Source organism: Enoplosus armatus, chromosome 5 (genome assembly GCF_043641665.1).
Source record: "Enoplosus armatus isolate fEnoArm2 chromosome 5, fEnoArm2.hap1, whole genome shotgun sequence".
NCBI classification, from domain to species: domain Eukaryota; kingdom Metazoa; phylum Chordata; class Actinopteri; order Centrarchiformes; family Enoplosidae; genus Enoplosus; species Enoplosus armatus.
This window is the reverse complement of record NC_092184.1, coordinates 15,903,089-15,921,300: the sequence shown is the minus strand read 5'-3', so window position 1 is coordinate 15,921,300 and position 18,212 is coordinate 15,903,089. Positions and strand designations below refer to the sequence as shown.

The 18,212-nt window shown below is 40.4% G+C and overlaps 1 protein-coding gene across 2 annotated transcripts in view; it reads left to right on the top strand.

Annotated features, from left to right (window-relative positions):
• Window positions 1-1,853: 1,853 nt before the first annotated feature.
• The window catches only part of LOC139285376 (lissencephaly-1 homolog), a 36,061-nt gene continuing 19,702 nt past the window's right edge, over window positions 1,854-18,212 (top strand). The window contains exons 1-2 of one of the 2 annotated variants that reach the window (XM_070905939.1): window positions 1,854-1,981; window positions 9,408-9,722. In XM_070905939.1, coding sequence (XP_070762040.1) covers window positions 9,691-9,722 — 32 coding nt within the window. In that variant the 5' untranslated portion in view covers window positions 1,854-1,981; window positions 9,408-9,690. Of the gene's footprint in view, window positions 1,982-9,407; window positions 9,723-14,041; window positions 14,074-18,212 lie in introns of those variants that run through there. The other variant, XM_070905940.1, reaches the window with a different exon arrangement.

Below are 18,212 nucleotides of genomic sequence, written 5' to 3'. Positions count from 1 at the left end.
GAGCCATATATATATGTCTGAAAAGCTCTTCAGAACAGATGAATCAGTTATTACAATGATTTTCCTGATTGAGCTCCTAAAACATGTCACAACATCAATAGCAGAGCGTGGTGTTAATTGTGCCTATTCATGCTTCTGAATGGAACCAGGGTAATAACAACAGGTAATAACTTTACAATTTATAACGGTGAAATATGCTTCTAGATTTTCTTTTTTGGGTTTCTTATCTTTTTTTTCTTGCTCAACAGTAATACCAACAGTGTCCATTAGGTGGCACTCTAACATTTGTCTCATTGTGAAGGACATGCATTGACCTAAATGATAGGAGATGTTGCAGTGCAAGTGAACACAAATAAAAACATTCTTAAAGTTGACTTGGACAAATTAAAATGAAGGAATTTCTTTCTTTCTTTCTTTTTTAGCTTTTTTTTCTCCAGAGAGTAGTCCTAGGGCCCAAAATTACAAAGACTACTACCTGTTGAACATGTTCTGAACCTGTTGAAATCCCAGCAGCAGTAGGTCTATTGTTTGGGATTTTATTAGTTTACAATATAGAATAAATTCATGAATGGTCAAACGCAGTGCATCTGTTTAGTTAGAGACTAACGAGTTCAGTGTAACATATGCTGTTTTTAATAGTTTAGCTGTTAAAAGTGCTTGATACGTTATTTCATGTTATTAGACGTTAGCATCACAAGTGGAAAAAAACTAAAATATATGGTGTAATAATACAGAACTAAAAGCAAAGTGTATTTTTTCACACATAATTTGCAAATATACCATTTTTGGTTACTTTGGGATCTGAATGTCTGCAATGCAAAGCAAGTGTGGAATATGAATACTAACTGAAATTACATATAAATACAGATAATACAGATTAAATATTCATTTAATTTTCAGATACAGAGGAGTCTAATATGTACCCCGGAATATTATTCGAGGCATATTGCATTTATTGTCCCTGTGTGATGCCAGAAATGATGATTGTCAGAGGGTTTTGTCTTTTCTTGGCTGATGAAAGTGTTTGAGTCCGCTTCCCCTGATGATGTGTGGTATTTGTGTGTTGCTCTTTGCAAAATAACAACCTAATTATATTTTGGTCTGAGTATGCTTTTATATTAAAATGAATAAACTAAAACTAGTAAAAGTTTTGTTGAGGGTTTTGATATCTCATATATAAGTAGCCAGTGGTAAGTAAGTAAGTAAAAGTAGTAATACCAAAATAGAAGTACTAAGTAGGTGGCAGAATAGGTCATGTAAGTGTGTTGTGTTTTGTATTATTACTGTATAAGCAGCATTTTATTGTTTTTGCTGGTTTACATGGAGCTATTTTTAGCTTCTTACAACCATATACTGTTGTGTAGTTTAATCTATAATCACATTTTATAGCTGATCTCTGATTAATTTGCAAAGTAGCTGTCACATAAATGTAGTGGAGTACAAAGTACAATATGAAGTATAAAGATACACTCCAGTAGTATACAAGTAGCTGAAAAGTACAGTACTAGTTACTCTCACCACTGCAGATTGCATTCAGCATACTGTATATTTTTAGTGTAAAATCCAAACCTATCTTTTTGCATGTACAAAATTAGAAGTGATCTAATTATGGCAAGTACTTTACAGCATTTAAATTAGTCGTATTTTAAGTAATGTCTGCGGTTCAAAATGTACGGATGCTGAGAAGCCATGTAAGAGTTAATAGTAAAAGAGTATAAAACAGCCATAGGGTTTTTTTTCATTGCTATCAAGGGCGTGCGCGTTCTTGTCACACCGTGAACGCGATCTTCGTGCGCGCGCCCGGCTGACTGAAGGCGAATGCGGTAGGCTACGAAAAACAAGCAGGCAGTGCTGGAGAGACAAGACGGGCACAGTTTACCTCCACATCACAAGATCATATTTTGGAGCGGAAATTTCACGCCCTGTCGGGTCGTGTTAGCGTTGGAGACGGCTGAGGATATTCACGGGCAGAAACAATAGGGTGAGCTCAACTAGTTTTCAATTGTGAAGCCGGTCAGGGTCGAAGGAATCTGGCGTTAGGTGGTGAAAATGACGATGTGGCTGTAATTTTTGCACCTCCTTTTTATGTCTCAAAATGGCGGATAGGCCGCTTGGACTGGAGCAGCAGGTACCTTGTCAGCAGAGTTTATCCTTGTGTCCAGATAAACAATATTGTACACTTACATTGTTTCAAGCCGGTCAACGTTAGCTAACTGTATAAGTTAACTGTAGCTGATTGAGCTTGAAAGCATATTATGAACCTGTGGTTTTCATTAGAGTGAATGTACGAGCTAACTTTCTGACTGCCTCGCCGGGAAGCTAACTTAGCTAACGTTAACTTTAGCTAACATTAGCTTTACGATAACTGGGCATAGATAACGTTACCAGCTGGCACTGTCGTCATGTCGACCAAAATCGTTGGCGACCATAGTCATGAAAACATGCCAGTGTGTGAGGTGGGACAAGGCTAACGTACAGTACAGTTGCATTTGGCGTTCATCCCAAGTTAGTAATAACCAGTAATTAGCATAGTTTGAAGTAGCGTTATTGCAGATACTGCCTGTTGTAAAAAAAAAAAAAAACATCGACAACAAAATCAAATGTAGGTCACACGACGTTACCCCTGGCCTCTAAGGTTAGCTTTGTTACTGTTGACTCGTTTAAACATTTTATTGCTAGCATCGTGTGAATATTTTATTGTAAAGCGGCGCAATCGCTGCAGATTCACGTCACTGCTGTATCCAGTGTTAGCATTTGGAAAGGGCGTAAGAGGATATTCGTCTTCTGGTTTGCGTTGTGTATGTATTGTGCAGATATCATTGGAATTGAACATCAGGCAGTCCTGTTGTAGTTTTCTAACATGACATGCTCCTGAGTGTATTTGCTCTGCTTATTGTCGCTGTCATACTGGTGGATGCTCGCTGATGGCTGCTGCCATGCTCAGCTGAAGCCCTCCTCATCTCCAGACTCGGGCTGCTTCATGCGGTTTGTTGGCACGCTGTTAGAAAATCAGGGTGGAGCACATCGGAGGCGAAGAGTTTGTATGTATTGCGTCTACCCAGTGCTCAAGTGTCTGCCTTGTTTTCCATTTGAACGTTTTCTTTCTCATTGTGTGGATGTATGATTGACTGATTCGTGTGAGGAATTTGCGTACCAAGGGCTTAACACTAGGATGAATAGAGATCATTGCTGTGGTGGCTCATAAGGTTGTGCACTAAATTCGTCAAGCGAGTCTCCCTCGTACTTTTGAGCCACCTTTGTCGTGATATGTGGTATAAAGCAAGGATCCTTGGCTGATTTACTTTTCCCAGCCACGCCTGTAGGGACCGCGTTGCAGCTGATAAACTGGAATTATGGTATATTGGTGAAATTGTTCGTTTTTGAAAAACGTGTTCAGCTTCAAAAAGAAACATTGACTTTGTGCTCTCCTCTCAGGTAAGAGGATTTGTGTTTTAGTCTGTTGAACTGACTCAAATGCAACCATTTTGTAGGGGAATGTGATCCCTATTTCATCTTATTTTGACAGCTATAATCTTAGCAGTTGTTGGGGCTTTTGTGAATCTAGTAATACTGTGCTAACATAAACACTGCTATCCCTTATAAGCCACTAAATTGATTCTACTCAAGCAGCACTGATGTAGGAATATCTAGTGGAGTGACTCTTACTCTGTTGTTTCAATGTTGGTTTAAGTCTTTGTCAACCCAATTAGCCTATATTTTGTTAGCCCTGATGACTTAACTAGACACACACTGGTGTCACATTTGTTATTAAAGGCAGGCCTATTTTCAGGCTAATCAGCATTTAAGAATTGGTTTTTTTTTCTGTGAACACCTCAGTGTTGTCTTTTCTAAATGAAAATGCTTTACAATTTGAATATATACTGTAATGAAGTTCTGTAGCACTATTTGACAATATTTCGCATGTCAGAAATGCCAGATTTACAGACTAACCATGATGTTGAAATGGCTCAAAGTTCAAACTACAGTGCATGGAACATGAAACTGACTCAAATTGTGTGTTGCTAGACCCATTTTCTTTGTGAGACTACTTGGAAAAAGGAGCTAATGTGAGAACAGTGGCTCTCTTTCTCGTAAAATACAGACATGCTTCATTTCCCTAACAGTAACTGCAGGAGTCAGTAGATGTGGTCAGCTGATTTTATTTGAAAGCTTTCTTAGTCAGCCCTGAATTTTTATCAAAAGTTGATTTGACTAAGTGCAGCCAGGCTCTATTCAGTACCGTCAGCAATGGAAACGCAGCAACACCAATTGTACAAGCTCCGTCCATTGCAAGCACTGCTCTGCTGGCACTTGTTGCCAGTTCAACGACATGAGAGTAAAGCAAAGGACAGTCACAGATCTTTTAGGGCGTTCCTCTCTTGTGTTGTTGGGGTAGTCTTGTAAAAGTAAAGACTTAAGTATTGCCTGAAAGGAGCAAGATGTACAGTTTTGCCGAGGGGCCTCCTCTTTATTTTGTGTCAACAGACAATGATTAGAGTGACACACTATTTGTCTTTGTGATTGTGGCAGGCTGAAGGGCAGATACATACCCACATTACTCCCATTCCCTGAGCTGACAGTAGCACAGAGGTTGACCTTCCAGACAAGCTGCCCACCAGCTAGCTGACTGTCATTACTGACCTGCTGCCAGCAGCAACTGCCTGTCAACCTACAAATGACTGCTTTGACACACTGTTCGGACGGCTACTTTTTGTAAATTGCGAACAAAGGTCTGACAATGTTGGCATGAAACTAACACTACTATCAACAAGCTCTAGAGGCTGTTTAATATAAATTTAGCAACCAGTTATGGTGGTTGCCAAAGTAGCTTGGATAATTGAAAGGTTTGATTTAAACACGCTTCATACTTGCCAGTTTGGCAACATCAACAGACAGTTTTCAGCATACACCTCCAGTCTAAATTTAGAGCTATAATAATTTCAACCAGTAACTTGTTGGCATGAAGTAATAGCCTGGAGAGATTGAAATCTTAAGCATCTTATGCCTGCCTAGTTGAACTTTGCATGTACTGGACAATTAATTGTATGAATGAAGGAGGCTAACTAGTCTTCATTGTGTTGTTTCCACCTGTGTGTGTGTGTGTGTGTGTGTGTGTGTGTGTGTGTGTGTGTGTGTGTGTGTGTGTGCTCTGATGTACTAATGTACTAATCAGACCTCTTCCATCAGGTAACACAACTGTTGACCTGACAATTGGATTAGCAACACCCACTTATCAGTATGAGAGATGATTTTCCATCTGGTGACTATAGTGTTTGAAAATGTATGGAGGAACAGCCTAGGCTGGTGAAAGTGTTGGTGTTAATAGACCCTCCTTTTATTAACCACTGAAGAAAGATGTCACTAGCTGTGTAATTTAATAAGGTTCACTGATTGTTACCAGCCCACGTAACTGACGCAGGCACCTTGCGGGTTGTAATGGCTGCGGATTGAAAGCAGAGCCAGATGTTCACTCAGTTTTATCATCAGTTAGTGATAAAGCTCTTTGGATGATATCTGTCTGAGTGCTTTACCAAGAACAACCATTCACAGAAACTGAAATGATTTACAAAATATTTATCCTTTCAGTCCTGTTGGTTAGAGGATGTTTCTTTTTCAAGTTCTGCCAGTTCATATTCCTTCAATTATCTGTTTTTTAGGAATCTGGACAATTAGTGATGAACAGGCTTCTACACCAACTAATGACAGAGCTTTATCACATTACCTTCTTCATTGCTTGACGTAATAAATGATCCATGTTTATCCAGCTGATGCAGCACAGTGATGCACTGTTGGCATGTAAATTACTATGTGTGTAGCTGTCTGACATATTATGCCAGAAAATAATCTTAATATTAATCTTAATAGTGGTGTCACATGCTGAAACTAAAATTAAGCCACTGTCTAAGAAAAATCTCAATGCACATGTCAGTACAAAAAAAAGTTCTTCACTCGTGTCTACTCAACTAGCTAAGTGTGTCGGCTATGCTGTGTTCAGATCACATGACGGCGTTATATTAACTGTCAAGGTTCATAGACAAAACAATTGTTCTTTGCAAGTCACCATTATTAGCTTAAGCCTATGGCATTTTACACTGCATAAATTAAGCTAGCAGTGAGCTGATTTTTCCTCTACTCATAACAAATTACATATTGTTTATACTTTTTCTTACTCACAATTCGTTTAAGTCACTGCATCTCCTGACAGAACACCACGGTTGAATTTCAGCATAACGTAATGAGTTGTCGTCAACTTGAGTAACGTTCACTTTACCTGTTGCTCTTGCTCTGTCAACCTAGGGGAAACGCTGCATTGCTTTCATCCTCTTGTGCTCTAAGATGACGTTTTAATATTGATAATTTCTTATTTCATGGGCTATTTGGGATTTTTGGGCTAATGCATATATATAATGATTTTTAAAAAAACAGCACTCGAATACTGATTTGAACGTCGATTACCATGGCAACAGTCGAAGCTTCGAAGCATTCATGTCAGCGCTACACTTCTGAAACTAACTTCCATGTTATCCCTGCAGCACTCTATTTCACCTGGTCATTAGTGCTCCATGCTGCTTGTAAAGGGCAGTCAGAGGTGATAGTGTAGCATTCTCAGGACACAGGTGACATGAAGATGAAATCATCAACAGAAAATGAAGTTGCTCCAGATTCCAGCTGTTTGAGATGTTTGCATTTGAAAGAGGACGTTGTGACGTTATCAGAAAACTGTGAATCTGTGACAGTGAGGTGATATCTGTCAGCACTGTCAGCGTTGCTGTGGTGGTATGTTTTGTGATGAGCCGCTGGGACACAATTTCACACCAGCAGTTAGACTCAACTTTAGACTGTGGTGTTTTTATTTTCCTCGTCTTGCGCTGCATACCACAGGGGCGTGTTCCTCTGTTCAGACATGGAAGTGTCGACTTTTAAGACATGTTGTACACATACCTTGACGGTCATACTTGGCAGGTGGTGTAATGTTGTAAAGTTGTAATATTCTACTGCTGTCTGATACATTTTGACCATATTCCTTATTTGTTTGGATATTTGCAATCTTTAAAAAGTGGTCCGCTTCATGTACACAAACTGTAGTGTAGTACACAAAATGTAGTTTTTGACAGTTGCTGTGTCAGTTAACAGCTTTTCTTTAACATCCTCTTTGAAAGATTTGCTGTCACATTACTGTTTTCTAACACGGTTTGTTTATTACTGTTTTAGTTACTTGATTTGAGTGTTTTGACTGAAATCTTATGTTTAATGGTCCATGTTTTTTTTCCCGTTTTTTTAAATGTATAGGTCCAACCCCTGTGCTTTTACTTCATAAAAACAGAATGTGTGTACAGCTGGTGATACAGTGGGTGCGGTTCATTACAGTTTTGACTTGCCGCTTGGTTGTTGCGTTCTCAAATCAACAGAGACAGAGGATGATTTCCATTCTTCATTAAAATTTGAACAACAGATAACCTGTTAGGACTCATCAGGAAATTAAATGACATCGCTCAAAGCGCTACTACTGTAAGGGGTCCTTTATTGTGCAGTTCCTGCTGCTACACAAAGACAAGAGAATCAATGGGAGGAAGACAGATAACCATTATTAACAATCGGTGGACAGATTTATAGATGCACCACTGCTGCAGCCCCTTCCAACAAGACATGACCACAGTTTGTGCAGAGCCAATTAGCCTGATTACGTGATTGTGCAAACATTTTGCTCAATACTGAAGCCACAAATGAGATTTGCAGAGAGGGGAGTCTAACACATTAATGGATACGCATAGCGATGACAGCTGCCAGCAGCACAGAGGGAAGTATCAATATATAGTAGATGACCTCATTTCACACACTACAGCAGTTTTACAGGTTGATGTAGAAAGCGCATGCCTTTTTTTAATGGATGTTTTGTAGGTGGAGTTAGAAAGAGCCATTTTTAGCCTCAGCGCCATCACCTTATTGTGTTGTTGTACGGCTGTGACCCTGAACCATGGCAGAGTAGTTGGTCAACAGCCAGAAACCCCCTGCGTGCCGTAATCCACACTCAGTCAGAGGTAAGCAGGCATTTGGACTGCTGTCAGGTGGTGACATCAGGGTCCAGAGGTTAGCTCTTGGTTAAGATAGGTGGCTCTCTGCTGAACAGTTTGTCTGCAATGTCAAATAAATGCAAATAAATAAGCAAACACTACAGTTTTTCTGTATGAATTCAGCAGAGTGGACTCTTTGTGCCAGGTAGGTAAATCTTACATCTGCAGGCTTCATGTTTTGAATATATGTAGTGGGTCCCTAACCTTCTGTGCTCTTTTTCTAACAAAAGCAGGAGTGAAAGGGAGGAATTGTCCCTTGTGGTAATGTCACTCCTGCATCATCAGCTGAAATGAAGAATGTGTGAATTTTCCTTCATTGCAGCTTCCTGGGGTGTTTCCAGTACTAATGCCTATTCCAGACACATCACTTTTTCATTCACTGCTCCTTGCCCATGCAGCAAATCTCATGCCCAACACACATCATCTCCTGTACATGTGTGTGGACATCCGTGCCTGGTTGTATTTGTGTCTGTTTTTTGCAGATCTCTAGAAGAAGGTAAATTGGCTTTGCTTGCACCTTTTGTTTACTGGTCTGGCAGAGATTTAGTCAGGCTGGTCCCAGTAGACTAAGAGGCTTATTGTAACTCACAGTTGGTATTCTAGTGGGTACCTGCTTTGGTAAAGTGCTATTCAAGACTTCGATGCAGTGTAAAAATACACTTCATCACAATATTGTTAGCTGCATTGCATTTTGTCGACATTTATTGTTCTTCACATCAATACTCCACTCCTGACAGTAAATTAATTTTCACACTAATAAGTGTTTGCTGACACAAACGGTCATAGTGATTTCATCGTGCTATCAGTCAGGCCAGCCAGCTCTTGAGGAGGCATCATAATGAAACGATAGGGTCAGGGGAATTTGACAAGAGCACAGCCGTTACTCGAGCCCACTCGGCTGTGTCCTGTTTTTCTTTTTTTTCTGTTGGCAACCTGGGAGGAGAAGTACGTTGCTCAGAGAATGTGGGTCAGCTCTTGTATGTTCACGGAGAAAGGAATTTGCTGCAAGAGCTGACCAGAGCTCTCAGACGAGACTGGTGACATGACAGACCGATTATGTAGGTAGATAGGAGCTGAAAAGCAAATGAAAGAGGTTTATGGAAAGGAGGTGTGTTTTATGAAATGTCTGCTAGATGGGTTTATGCTGTGGGAGTCACACTTTCTTTCCATACCTATGTTTTTTTCCCATTGTTGACAGTCATTTTATCTGCCTATAAACTGGTACAGGCATTGATGCAGTACCCTTCTGGCCTATAAACATTTTCATCTCCGCCCACTCTTCATGTTATCTGTCATGCATACCTAATGCTGACTTTCATCCTCTCTCCTCTCCAGATGCAGTGTAGACTTGGCTGGTGACTGGTCTGCAGGCTCTCCACTTCTCTTGTCCCTGGAGTCAGGCAGTTGGGGGGCAGATTCCTGCATTCCCCTTCTCTCAGTCTGAGTCTTTTTGTCTGGACAAAACCAACTGCCCGCCATTGGAGTACACAGCTCATCCTCGCCCGTGTTGCTTGGATCAGCACAGCTCATCTCCTGATTGAGGAGAGCGCAGCAGCTGCACAAGATTCACCTTCTACCAACTGATCCCTCCTGACCCCGCCCACACTGCCCCGTCACCATGGTGCTGTCACAACGGCAACGAGATGAACTGTAAGTTGCCAACACACCTTTCATTACATGTGGCTGAGATATGAAGATGTCGGATTCAAAATGTATGGATTTATATACTGTGGTTGCATTGTTGCACATCTGTTGCTGTTGTATCACGTGATGAGACGTGTTTCATTTCACTTTCATACTAGATTCACTAGACACACTCACACATCCACATTCGTCTGATGTGGCTGTGCAGCCTTGAAGGAATGAACATGGTTTTCTCAAAGGCACTTAGAGGGTGTTTTCCAAGGAGGGAAGAGTATCATTTGCTGCAATTTTTTCTTATTATCAGTTAACCTGCTGATCATTTCCTCGATTAATCAAATAATTGTTTGATCTATAAAATGTCAGAAAATAGTGAAAAACGTTATTCAATTCACATAAGACTAAGAAAAGCATAAAATCCTCACAAATGAGAAGCTTGCACTGGGGAAAGTTTGGCATTTGTTACTTAACTATAATAGTAGATTTATTTCCTGTCGATCATTTAAACTTTTAATTGACTAATTGTTGCAGCTCTAATTCATTTAGAATTTTAACTCTCTTGTATATTTCATCCTAAACCAGACATGATTTTATGACGACTGTCAGCCAACTATACAAAGTTGAATATATCAGCAGTAATTTTTATGTAAGAACATTTAAAATATGGGTTCAAGCAATTCAAGTTCTACCAAATGGCAACAATTCAGGCTTCATTTAGATGTCCCTTGATCAAAGAGAAAAAAAAATCACGCCTACATCATTTTCTTTTTTAGGGGAATTTTATACCTTTTTATTAGGCAGTGTTAAGGGGAGAGTAATGGGGAAGCACATGCAACAAACATCCCCTGTCAGACATAAACTGCAATACTCCGAGTTTGTGGTTGTCACTGTAAACCATGATGTTATCAGGGCACCCCAAGAATAACATTTTCTGTAATAACCACGCTTTATCAGAATACAAGGGGAATCTCAACATGTTTGAGCCATTAGATCTCCATTCTTATTGTCTTCATCCTCTGCTTGCTGACGTTTTTGTTGATACGTTGTGGCAACCCATGTTATTCTGGCTCTCGTCTAATCAAATGTGAGGGCTGCTGTTGTGTGTGTGATCCGAATCAGATGTTTCTTGAAGCTGCCCAGTGACATGAGTGTCAATTACAGTATCAAAGAGCTTGACAAATGGCTTAATGTGGGCCTGTTCCAGTGAGCTCTATTTGTATGCCTGTGTCCAAGTAAAAAGAGACTCTACTCCCAAACCCTTTATATTTTGTTAATTGTTTTGAAAGCCTGAAACTATTTTTTTTGTTTTTTAATTGTCTTTTGTTTATGACACTATAGTCTATGGGCCTCCTGGCAAGGATGTGTATTGATTACTAGAATCAGTTTAGCCTAAATGGGGAAATTTTTATTTTTCTCCTTGTTACCCCTCAGGAAGAATCAATGATGGTTGAAGGTTCCTGACCTCCCCTGAGGTCTTGCAACACAAATATATTGATCCTCCACCTACACTACCTACCCCTGAAAATGTTTAGTATTCACAATTTGCCCTATGTGACCTTAAGAGAAGCATAGAGTGCCAGCTTTGCCCCCAAATACACCCAAGGGACAAAAACAGGGATCCAACGTGTTGTACCAAGCTTCATGCACTTTCTCTGTGCATGCTGCCAGTACTTGGAGTGATTTCTCCGGGAAACAATGTGCCCAAGATGTCTGAAATCTGCCTACAAATTGGATGGCACATGCACAGAAGTGGCACACAGACAAAGAAATTTCTGCACATGTGCTGTGTAGTTTATATTGAGCAAGTGGGAAAAGTGAGAGAGACTACGATTGGGGGGGGGCTGTAATTTGGCCTGCTGAGTCTGTGGGCTTGGTAATTAACCCTTGAGGCGGAGGGTGGGATAAAAAGTTAAGGCAGCTCGATGTGAGATACAAGGTCATGAGAAGGAGATGAGAGGATCTTTCTGAGCTTTAGTTCTTAAGAGTTCCCCTCCACTTAAGAAGGATGTTAAAACAGCATATTTTAAAAAGGATACGATGGAGATATTTGCCTCTGACTTGAAATGAGATGACGGCCCTGTCGACTGTCATTTTCGCCACTGTCTTGCAGTGTCATTGAGAAATGCATCAGTGTTCACATGACAAGGCTCTTAGCATTCCTGACTATGTTTCTGTGTTTTTAGATTAGCCCAGTGGGAGGGGTCTGTTGGTATGGAGAGATCTATTGGAATGCTAATCTTTCAAGCTATTTGCTATTCAGAGGAAGCTGCCAGAGGACCCCCACCCCCCATTACACCCCTCTTTTCTCCACTGTTGCACAAGTCTCTGGCCCCAGAGCTTACAGGAAGCTGGTGTGGGACCATCACACCACTTGAGTCACATTCAAGCATCTGTTGCATTCTTCCCGTTGGAGATGTCGCTTGGCTCAGTTGGTGCTCTCATTGAGTTTGTCGGCTATAAAGTGTCCCAAAGATCTTATTTCCTAACTGGCAGCCTCATTTTGGAAACCCAGCGGACGGTTTTGTATCAGGAAATATAGCTGAGGGAGTAATGGGAACAGTGACCGGTTGACTGTCCTCTATTCACACAAATTTCTCAATGGGCCCCCTCCTTTCTTTGTCAAAGCCCTGTTTACCATCAAGCAGCAAACAAATAGAATGGCATTCAGGCCTCCTCTTCCACATTTTTAAGCTGTCAAATCTGCACTAACTTTAACCCTTATATTTTTTTAATGTGAAATCATGAAGAATGAAAATGGTGCAACAGAAAACAAGAGGCAGTTTATCCATCCTTGTTGTTTTTGTCTTCCCAGTAGACATTGACCTGCTGTTTGACTTCAGCCAGAAAGACAGCATGAAACCATTTTATTACCATGGTGTGGAACAGCATATCCTAAAAAGAGAAATAATCTTTGTCCCCTAAACCGGTGCTATTTTGTCAGCACCGCAGTCAGATGCTGTGATTGCGTAGCATCTTCACAACAACTCTATTTTTATGAGCATAGCGAATGAAAAGCGCATTTGTGTTTCTTTCCAGGGTCAGGGGACTCGTCCCCACTGGCGTGTAGTAAAAATAGATACAGAACACAAACTAGCTGCTCCCCTGAAAGACCTGGAGGCACCCTTGTGCAGATGGGCCTTTGCTTTTGAACTCTGTCTTTGCTTTACAAAGAAAATCCCCTCAGCCTTCTCCATGTCTTAGGCTACAAGATGGTTCATGTGATTTTTGTCCTTTTTCCATCGTCCCCTGGCTAATTGTGGTGACATAACCAATTAAATGCCAAGACTTCTGCCATACAGAAGACAAGATAAAGGTGATTTAAACAAGCTATAATGAAAGACTACAGCAGAAGAGTCTACACTGGCAAAGGACATCTGTTTAATTCACTGACCTTAAACTCTCTCATTCACAGATATTGTGTGTATCAGCTTTTATTTAGGTATGCTGTACATGGACATTTATCAGTCCTCTAATATTCTTGTGTTCACTTACATGCAAATTAGTATAATTATCTAAAACTCTATCTCCACCGTCTGTCTTTTGGCTGTCCTTCGTCCACCTGTGCCCTTTGTGGTTCTGTAGCTGGGGATGTAGCGCTTACATGTCCCAATATCCTGGCTACTGTCTCACATATCCAAGCAATCCTAATTGGGTAATGAGAAACAATGAAGGAAGCGCTATTAGGTTCAGAAAGTGATAAAACTCAAAGCAGATGCTCCTGATGCACAGGTAAGCTAATATTATCTGCAAGAAAGTGAATCGCCTTCCCCCAAAAATTGAAAGCACACTGCTTTGTTAAAATACAAAAACGTTAATGGCTTTTTTAAAATCATGGCTATATGAAAAATGACACGGGGCTTTTTCTGAATGAGGGTTAATCAGAATCAGAAATACTTTATTGATCCCCGTGGGGAAAATATCAGTGTTTCTGTCCAACTTTACACAAGCCAACAAAAGTACCGGATATTGTCATGACTGAAATAAAGCTGTGCAAGCTAAAGCAGACATTGATATGGATTTGGTGTCTCTTTAAATCAGTTGGCCGGCTTCACTTGCACCTACCTTTTTGAAATTGTGATTGCATTGTCAGTTTTAAGTGTCACTGACCAGATTTGCGGATAAAAGGCCAAAGTTTATACCTTTTTCATTAATTGCACTGATTGCATCGATTATTCCCTTGTTGGATCCAGAGATGCAGTATTTCAAATGGTTGTCATGCACCTGTGGTGGCACTTCAGTGTATGGGTGCGATGAGAGCCTCCTGACATTTATTGCTTGCACACACAGACACTTAGTCTTGCATGTTCCCTTTCTGAGCCTCTCAATTAATGGTGCTCAGTGAACGTGGCCGGGTGCATCTGCAGGGGGTCTATTGGCAATACAGATCTGATTTTGCCTCGAGACAGACACAGATGGATTGGCATGGTTACCGTCTCCTGACCCATTGTCCCATATCAATCATTCGCTGCCCCTGTATGAAACAGACTTGGTTTTAGAAAGAGGACCAAGGAGTCTACCAGATGTAGAAACCTGGAACCACTGCACATTTCCAATGGTTACCTGGTCAGAGTGTATCTGACTTTGTGTTGTTGATCTTCATTCATTGTCAAGATTTCATTTTACATGTTTGATAATACATGTGTATTCATTATAGAGCTGCAGCGATCAGTCGGTTGATTAGTCGGTTGAGAGAAAAAGAATGGGCAACTATTTTGATAATCGATTAATCATTGCAGTTCATTTTCAAGTAAATATGCCAAACATTTGCTCGTACCAGCTTCTAAAATATCTGCATAATGATGCTTTTCTTTGTCCTACATGATAGTAAACTGGATATTTTTGGGCTTTGGTCGAATAAAACTTAAAAATGTAAATTCAGTGAGTCCTTTCTAATTTTCAGCTCTGCCCACAATACCATTAATACAACCCCAGATATTAAACAGGTTTGCTACCTCAGTACATATAGTTTAGTAAAAAAATCAGCCTTATCACCATTTTTAAATAGTGTGTGTGTGTGTGTATATATAATATATATTTTTATATATATACATGTGTGATAGGAAGCCTAGTCTCATGCCTATCCTTGTTATCCTTTGTTTATCCAAGCTTGAATTATACACAGCGTCATGGGATTTAAGAAAGTACACTTGACTCGTTTAAAGCTCTGGCTTCAGCTCAGCTAACAAAGCTCCATCATCACCATGTGACAGAAAATGTGTGCTTGCTACACACCCATTATAGAGAAAGTGTGCAACTTCTTTGTGTATTTTGGTGTGTAGGCAGCTGGTTTTTTGATCTGAAACCATACTGCACACACCCACCTTCTCCATAGTGAAGAATAGTCACTGTTTTAAGTATGCATTCAGTAAAAAGACAGTCCTGGATTGGACATTTCCTCTTGTGTGAATCCCAGTGAGAGGGACTTTCCCCTTTTTTGAAGTTTTCTTCTGGCTTAAGGGTTGATCCCCACTGCACTGCTCGTAATTTATATGAAAGAAGACTTCTTTTTATACCTGTTTCACAAAGAAATTAACCCACATTATGATAATCGCTCCTCTAAGAGGCTGTAGATCATTGAAAGTTGGGACTCAAGTAAATGGCAGAAACTTTTACAGATGGCCCAAATTTTCTCTTTCATTTTTTCAGTTTGAAATGATGTGGTGGATTAATCGTCTAGTTAATCTAGGTAGTGATTGCCTTCAGGTGACATGCTTCATGCCTCAGTGACCAGCGCCTGGGGCTTCTCATCAGTCAAGTCAGAGAAATGGTAAATTGGTTACAGTTGAGATCCAACTGTAACTGGGCAATTATGCAGTCCTGTCATATGATCTTTGTGGAATGTTTCTGGTAACAAGTTCTCCTTGAGAAGTTATCAGCTGTTCAGTACTCAGCTGTTAAGAAGGAGGAATAAGCTTAACCTTTTCAGCTCCCTACCGGCTTGCTTCTTCTCTTTACACATCTTCTGCTTTGCTGAACATGTCTCTCGTTACTTCTCATATTGAACCTTTCAGCAGAAGTGGAGGTTTGTACCTGGTGTTTCTCCTATTGTTAATGTTTCATTGAGTAATAGCACTGATATGATGATTCTTTCAGTTGTCAAGCTTGACTTACTGGTGTTTCAGACTTTACATCAACTCCAAACAAATGTGTGCCTTGACTAAATTGCAGAGCTTGAGAGTCCTTGAAAGGGAGAATTGAAAGAATGACATGAGACTGTTGCCCTTGTTCACACATGAACCTAACATGGAAAATATCTGTAAAATATCTGGGTAAAGCTGCATGCTTGGTAGAACTAGCTCTGTTTTTAGTCCTGAAACGAAGTCCCACACTTTGTCAAGTTAACACAGTCGTTACTTGAAGATGGGGATAAAAGAAACATGAAGTTAGCTGTTTAGGCTTTATTTATTTATTTTTCTTCAGCCGTACTGCCATGCATGGCTGGTGGCCTTGCAACTTGAATACGTGTACTTAGCAGAAACAGTGGTTACATCACCACACAGCACTGGTCTGTCTGGTCCTCTGCCATTTGCACGGTTATTATCTCTGAGAAGAACCACTGGTACAATCTCTGTAAGCTTTATGAAGCACAGTCAGAAAATCTTCAGCCTCATCACGAGGTGTTGTACAGTTGCTTTCAATCTGTACAAGTGTAAGAGTGTGGGCAATGTGCTCATAGAGAACAAAAACTATCGACTGTGAAATAATCCATAGGAAGGTGAATTATATGTGCCGAGGGTCCTTTTCAGAGTGTAGACGTCAGCTTCTTCCTATTAAACATTCATCAGCAGTTTTGAAAAATTGAACAGGCCCATACATCGTCTGGTCTAGAAATACTCCTTTTGTAAGGTGTGTGGCCGTAGACAGATAAATGGCGCAGGGCAATGGCCTGGCCAGGCAAGCAAAAACTGTCCTTCCTCTTAGATTTATTAGAGCGTTTTAGATTCTGTCTGTAGCTGAAGAGAGTGCTGTATGTACGCACTGTGAAGACTAGTGTTAGAGTGGGTGCGTGTGTCTTATGAAATGTATCATAAGTGGAACTTTGACAAGAATGTCCTGGTAGTGTCTTTGCTGGATGACTCATGTCCAGGCTTTGTATGTCAAAAAAGGCCTTTTCAGTGTATAAGCAGTGTGTGAGCTTCAGGCCTAGGCAAAGACAATTCAGCTGTAGCATTGAAATGTTAAGTTTTCAAGACACTGCTGTTGATGCCTGATTTCATTTGTCATTATTATTATTTTTTTTCTCAGATGAGATGATTGACTAATAAAAAAGATTAGTATATTGGAAATAATTGTAAGTGGCAGCCCTCATGTCGTGCTTGTAAAGTGTTGAGGTTCTTTCAGACAGCAAGCAGTTGCTGCCGCCACCGCATCCATTGTTTTCGTTGTAAACACAGCAGCAGCTGTGCCACAGAGGTTGGTAGCAGCTTCTTCTCCCTGCCGCTCTCATAATCCCACACAGGTCATTCAGAGTTGATGGTTTAAGTGCAGAAAGGGAATGAATACAGGAGCGGATTTTTGATATCAGAGATCAGTGAATTGTACACGTCCTTACCAGCATCACAGTCGGCTCAATGAAGAAAAAACAGCATCGGATCAACATGTGCTTCAAAGTCTGGGACAATATACAACTTTTGTGATGCTAGTTAATGAAACTTGTTATATTGATCGTGTCATGAGATTATACTAGGTGGAGAGCAGCAGCCTGTAGGATTGGATGTAGCTGAGAGCACCATGTAGCCGTGGCAACCACTATGCTATCTAAAAGCATCTTTAGTGTTACTATTGACAAACAAAATGATAAGGCTAAAAGTTCTGGGTAGTATGTACGTCTATAATATGGTAGTTTCTATTTTGGTTTGCATTTTCATAAGAAATACATTATTTGCAGAGTTAACTTGTTAGCATTAAATTACTATTACAGACGAAGTGTTCTTTGGACTTATTCTGGTATTGCGCAACTGTGCTGTTGGCCATGCTAAAAAAGCACAACATGGGTTAATATTGGATCATAATCCAATGACCACTGAAACAGAACAGCCCAGCCACCACTAGGCACAGCTTATCCTGTTTTTGAACTACATGAGATATGCTTGGTGTGTTATGCAGCACCCTTCAAATAGCTTAACACCATTTAATGTTTTAGTCACTAAAATTGGTTACGTTTTTATCATTTACACAGAATGAAGTGAAATCTAAGAAAAGGTGGAGGCTCTGTTAGTAAGTGATCATAGACCAGGATATGGGAGGAAGTGATGTTAGTGGCAGACATGCTAGATGGCTGACTCACTTCTCTTCTCAGAAGGATGAAGTCATGCATCCCTCCCTCATCTCATCGCCGTCTCTTGTTTGTGTCACAGGCTGCTCAACAATGCCTCTCACTCCATTAAGGCTTTATGGTACATGAGAGAGCAGCTCTGTACCAGAGGTTTGACTGACCACAACATTGATGTAACCTCTGAATTGCACTTTTAAGAAGACATTGCTGTTGTAGTCTGTGAG